Source organism: Cicer arietinum, chromosome 1 (assembly GCF_000331145.2).
Source record: "Cicer arietinum cultivar CDC Frontier isolate Library 1 chromosome 1, Cicar.CDCFrontier_v2.0, whole genome shotgun sequence".
NCBI classification, from domain to species: domain Eukaryota; kingdom Viridiplantae; phylum Streptophyta; class Magnoliopsida; order Fabales; family Fabaceae; genus Cicer; species Cicer arietinum.
In genome coordinates, this window is record NC_021160.2 from 43784138 (window position 1) to 43790137 (window position 6000).

Below are 6000 nucleotides of genomic sequence, written 5' to 3' on the forward strand. Positions count from 1 at the left end.
TTTACTTATATAATGAATAAAAATTATATTATTCTCAAGTCCAAACTTGTCACTTTAAAATAGTTATAAATTAAGGAATTTTTTCTTCTTATATATCCCTATTTTAAAAAATTAAACTATCTCCTTTTAAAATTAATATATTAAAATACTATTACTTTTTAAATTTTCATTAAGCAACATCTTCGAGATGCGATCTATGCAATTATGTCAAGTAAAATAATTTGCAACTAATAGGTCGAAACTTAGGGATGCCACCTTATACCCCTATTTTTTTCATTTTATTTTAAATTATAAAATAAATAAAAAATATGTTAATAAATAATTAAATTTGTAAAAAAAAATTAAAAATTATAGAAATTGAGTAGATTTGTCAGTATTATTCGAATCATATTTAAAATTATGATTGAATAGATGATATAGTGCACGTTTTATCCTTAATATCTATTTCAATTTTAATATGTGTATCATTTAGACGATCATTCTTAAATCTCTGCATTTCAATTAATTATTTTATATATGCAGTTAATTATCTAATTTTTTATACATCATTAATTTTGCTCTTAATTATTTCTACTTTGTTAGATTTACTCGTAATTACTTTATATTTTTAACTATATAAATTGCATGGTATAATACTATAATTTTAAATATTTTTCACAAGAATTCGACACTCTTTATATATTATGAAAAATCTTGTAATTTTCTCGCAACTGTATCTAATTTGTACTAAAATTGTTTTGTCTCTATCTATGTCCATGTATATGGAGCACGACATGTTCATACATTTGTTAAATTAAAAACAATTTTAAGAAAATTTACACTAAAAAAATTATGGCGATGTGACTTGTTTTGTAGTGTCTGATACATTGGACGGAGGATCATATGGATTCAAAGGCGTGGAAGAGAATTTGAATCCTTCATAGTTGGCTTTAAAACTAAGTGTAGAAAAATAGAATAGTCATGTCTATTCAACTTATTAGGAATTTTTATTTAAATATTAATTTTTAAAAAATTTTGTATCAAACTGCTACACCTTAGAAAAAAATAATAAAATATTTTACTTTTGAAAATTAACTAATGATTCCATCTTAAGTAGCGACCAAATGAAGAAAAAAATTTAACAACTCAATAAAAAATTTTATATTAAATTTTTTTTCTTTCAATATAGGACAATATGGTTACTTTCCTAAAAAATAAAAATATAATAATTATTCAATAAATAAAAAAAAAATATTTGATATACTTTAACATTTTCGAGGGAAGAGTTGTACCTTATCTAAAAGGGAGTGTTTGAGCACCGGCGTGATTGGAATCTTATATGAGTAGTAAACTTTGATCGACTAAATAAAGAATTGCCTTTACTATACTAAACTTGAGGCCGAACTACTAGCCCTGCATCACTAGATAAATAGAGTCTCTTTAGTTTTCAGTAGTGTTATTTCCTCCCTTTTGTTTTTAAATTTTAAATTGCATTAATTTAAAAAAAAAAAATCATATATGCGTAGTTATTGTCAAAAGAGAATTAAATATGTTGATATAATAAATGGTTAAGGGTAATATAGGAAAATGATAAAATTATTTAACAAAATTATCAAAATTTAATAAAGAGAAAAGTAGTTCAATTGATATATCATATGGCTACAGGATAAATAAAGTTTCTCTACTCTTTTAAAAATAAAATACTTCATGAATTTGTCTCTAGATGCTAATGTTAAATTTGGATAGTGGGAGAGAATTCATACCAGTCATTTCTTTAAGTAAAATACACTTTTTTTTTAAATATGTAAATACAATTAATAGCATTTAAAACAACTAATGGACCTTTTTCATTTTCTTTCTAGTTTTGTATTGGATGGGTGTGTTATGGTAAGAGTACTTTATTTAGAGGGAAGACTAACTTTGACTATCACTCTAATATTGGGTAAAAAGTATTTTCAATTTCATTAGTTAATAAGTCTCAATATAACAAAAATTAACCAAAAAGCTTTAAATTAAAACTATGTTGATAATAGATTTTAATTTGTATCAATTGCAAAATACTTTTATATATAATATTAAATTTTAAATATAGGATGAAATTCATATAACGCATTTTTTTAAATCTTAAAAGATATAGTAAATACGTCTGAAAATAACTCACACAACCTCTAGATTTGAATCTAAAATATAATTTTTAATCTAACAATATCAATTTTTATCTATATACTAGTAAAAACCTGTAAGCAAATTTATTCATATAATTTAATATTATAGTATTTGTAATTTTATATTCAAAGGAATGAGGATAATAATTTTATATTAATAAAAAAAAAGAATGTAATGAACTGCAAAACTATAACTGAAATTTGAAAATTTTAATATATGATTATAACCATATAATTAAATTAGCAAAATTATTTATAATTAATAGTTAAGGGTAGTATAGGAAAAAGATAGAATTATTTATCAAAAGTAACAAAATTTAATATTATGATTGATTTATGTAAATAATATTTAAACAACATTTGAAAAGGAATATAGGTAATAATAAGTTATGAATCAAATATATTGTCACTGAACTTCGTATCATATTCTGATATTGACATGTTGGTATATGTAATACTTTGAGAAAATAAATTAATTGAATTTGAATGTAATCAAATTATCTTTGTTCTTAAATATAAAATTATTTTACCAAAATTTTGTCTTTTTTTATAAGAACATCTTTGAATTTTCAATTGCATTAATTCTTTTTTTATTATTAATTTAACCCTAATTAATTTATATAAATTTATTATTACTATCAACTTTCTTAATTTATGTGATTTGATTAATATTATAGTCGTATATTAGTGTCTGTCGTGCTATTATAATTGAATTTGAAACTAACACTAATTTATTTCAAGAAAAATGATTTTTAGTGATTCTTAAAATCTTTTACTAGAAGTCAATATTTGTAAGTAAAAATCTGCAAGACACTGAATTAGGTTTGCCTCTAGAATCAACAAAGTGGTCTTCTAACTATGGTAAATTGTTTGTCACAATAGTTTATAGTTCAGGACACTTTTTAACTACGATTAGTTAATGTTAGTCCTACAATTATATATAACTGAGTGTAGCAACAAATACTTGATCTTTTACCCATGCGCTTGTACGTCTATCATTGTATATGCCACAAGTATGATTATCAATAAATATGGTTTAATTGATTTTTTATTAATAATAAACCTATAAGAGTCCTTAAGTCTTAAGCCTAATAAAGAAAAGACTCGCCGGAGAAGTACATAAATGACTACTCTTTTGAGAAGATGTTAGTATTAAATTTAAGTAATTTGAGAATATGTTTCGTAGTATATTTTTAAATTTTTTAAAATTTCGTAGTGCATTAGTCTGTTACAACAAAAAGAAAGCTACACATCATCAGTGTGTCCATTTTGATCTTTTTAAATGAAAAAAAATCGAGGAAAAGAAAAATAATAATAATGAAAGATATGTTAATCGCCATTTTATAACCCAGAAATTTTTCTAGATAGTTTGAACTTCGTTCTATAAAGTACTCCAATTAATTTTTTACTATTGAGTTGCACATATACAAATGTATATTTAATTTTATGGTAATGATAACTAAAAACAATTTCATACACAAAATTGATTCGACATGTTTAGAAAATGTGGATTGGAATTAATTTTAAATTGAAGTTGTGATCATGATGATATGCTGAGGACAAACATTAATTAATTCAGCAAGAAAGTGTGGCCACTACAACATTAATTAAGGAAGCTTATTGAACCATAAAATTTGACCCAACCTAACTCAGATAAATAATGTGACCTCACTCAGATAAATAATGTGGAGTATTTGGTCAGCTAGAAACGACAAGGTATGGGAGAATCAAACGAGAGATTATTAGCTACAAAGTTGTAATTAGGGACACACCATAGACAATCCTTATGATGTGTTGTGTCCTATCAAGGTGGTGCAAAACAGTAATCTTCAACAAGTGGAGTTAGAGACTGATGCAAAGGTTGTTGTGATAGAAGCTTTTTACTCTAACTAGACAAACATTTCATAATTTGGCATGGTTATCAAGGAATGTAGGGATATCTTGTCTTCTTTAAACAATTGCATAGTGTCTCATGTGAGTAGAGACGTGAATAAAGTAGCACATGACTTAGAATAGTTATCTATTGGCCAAATTTTTATGTTATTCCTGATTGTATTCACAACTTCATTATCAATGAACTTTTTACTAAAATATTCATTCATAAAACTAATAGATAATCCTAATTTTCATAAATAAATAATAATAGCAAACCATAAAACATTAAATAGAAAAATCAATTCAACCCAAATGAGATAGACTTCTCCAACGTGGAACAAGTTGAATTCTTCGATATGCAAACCAAAGTTAGATCAAATAAAATTATTGAATAATGGTATAAAAAATTCAACAAACAAAATTAAATTAAAAAATTAAAATTACAATTGGTTCAACAAAGTCACGACCACCGTATAGCAGTGGCAAGATCGAAATTGGAAGTGTAACGATGACTCAAACAGCGTTTTCAGTTTCACCACCAAACCATTGGCTCCAAACAAATCAATCAAACCCAAATACTTTCACCACTTTACGAACCCCAATTCAATTCCTCCGTTTCCCCAACACAAACAATCAAAACGACAAAAAATACCTCCAAACCCTGCGTTTCACTTTAAACTCATCTTCACACACCCCACCACCAGTCGTCGTCGTAGGGTCCGTCAATGCGGACATCTATGTTGACATCGACAGACTCCCTAAAGAAGGCGAAACCGTTTCCGCAAAAAGCGGCCAAACTTTAGCCGGCGGGAAAGGTGCTAATCAAGCTTGCTGCGGTGCTAAGCTGTCGCATCCGACTTATTTTGTTGGTCAGATTGGGAGTGATGCTCATGGAAACCTCGTTGCTGATGCTCTCCGTGACGGCGGTGTTCGGCTTGATTATCTGACCGTTGTGCCGTCTGCTCCGACAGGTCATGCTGTTGTTATGCTTCAGTCTGATGGACAGAATTCTATTGTTATTGTTGGTGGTGCTAATATGAGTTTTTGGCCTCAGAGTTTGCCACGTCAGCATTTGGAGCTTGTTTCGAATGCTGGCATTGTTTTGTTGCAGAGGGAGATTCCTGATTTTGTTAACATTCAAGTGGCAAAGGTTTGTACTTTACATCTATGAAACACGGATATGGACAACTAACACTTCGACACTGATAATAATTTGATAATTAATTGAATGTAATCGTGTTGGATAGTGGGATATAAGTATACCTTTTTTTTTGTTGATAATTGTAACAGCTAGTTTTGACATGGAATTTGTGTTTGAGTGAGTCTAGGAAAAGTTATTTTGGATAGAATTGATTTTGGAGATATGAATATGTTACAATAGTTGAAGTGATTTATATTAGAGGTTTTTTCAAAAATAATTTAGGTTGAGTGTAAGTTTGGAGGAGGCAAAATTGATTGAAGTATATAATTGATTTTGATATGTTTGAGTGTATTCGAATAAAAGTATAAAATTTATTTTGCCTCTTAGAGTTGAAGTTGGGATTTGAATTTTTGCCTCTCAATTGATCTTTAACCTCAAATATAAATCACTTTCCATGGAATTTTCTCCGAAATTTTAATCAACTCATTTACAATCAATTTTCACCTTGTTGTAAGTCTTAGTATGAACGTAGTAAAAGACGTGTATTTTTATACTAAAAAAGTTATGTTTGGCAGAAGTAAAATTAGTTTTGATACTCTCAAATGAAGAGCTTCGTCTACTATGCATTTTGTACTTGTGAACATATGATATGTTTCATGTGAATTATATGTTCCATCCATGAAATTATTAATTAGTCAAAATGTTCTATGCTCTTGTTTTGTGCATATACAGGCTGCAAGGAATGCTGGTGTTCCCGTAATATTTGATGCTGGGGGAATGGATGCACCAATTCCACAAGAATTACTGGATTATGTTGATATTTTTAGTCCTAATGAAAGT

General features: G+C 27.4%; 1 protein-coding gene across 1 annotated transcript in view; it reads left to right on the plus strand.

The window, feature by feature from the left end:
* The first annotated feature begins 4380 nt into the window (after positions 1–4380).
* LOC101510967 (ribokinase) overlaps positions 4381–6000 on the plus strand; it is a 4120-nt gene continuing 2500 nt past the window's right edge. Inside the window, exons 1-2 of the mRNA XM_073365014.1 lie at positions 4381–5169; positions 5893–6000. Of these exons, the coding sequence (XP_073221115.1) occupies positions 4528–5169; positions 5893–6000 (750 nt within the window). The 5' untranslated portion in view covers positions 4381–4527. The remainder of the gene's footprint in view (positions 5170–5892) is intronic.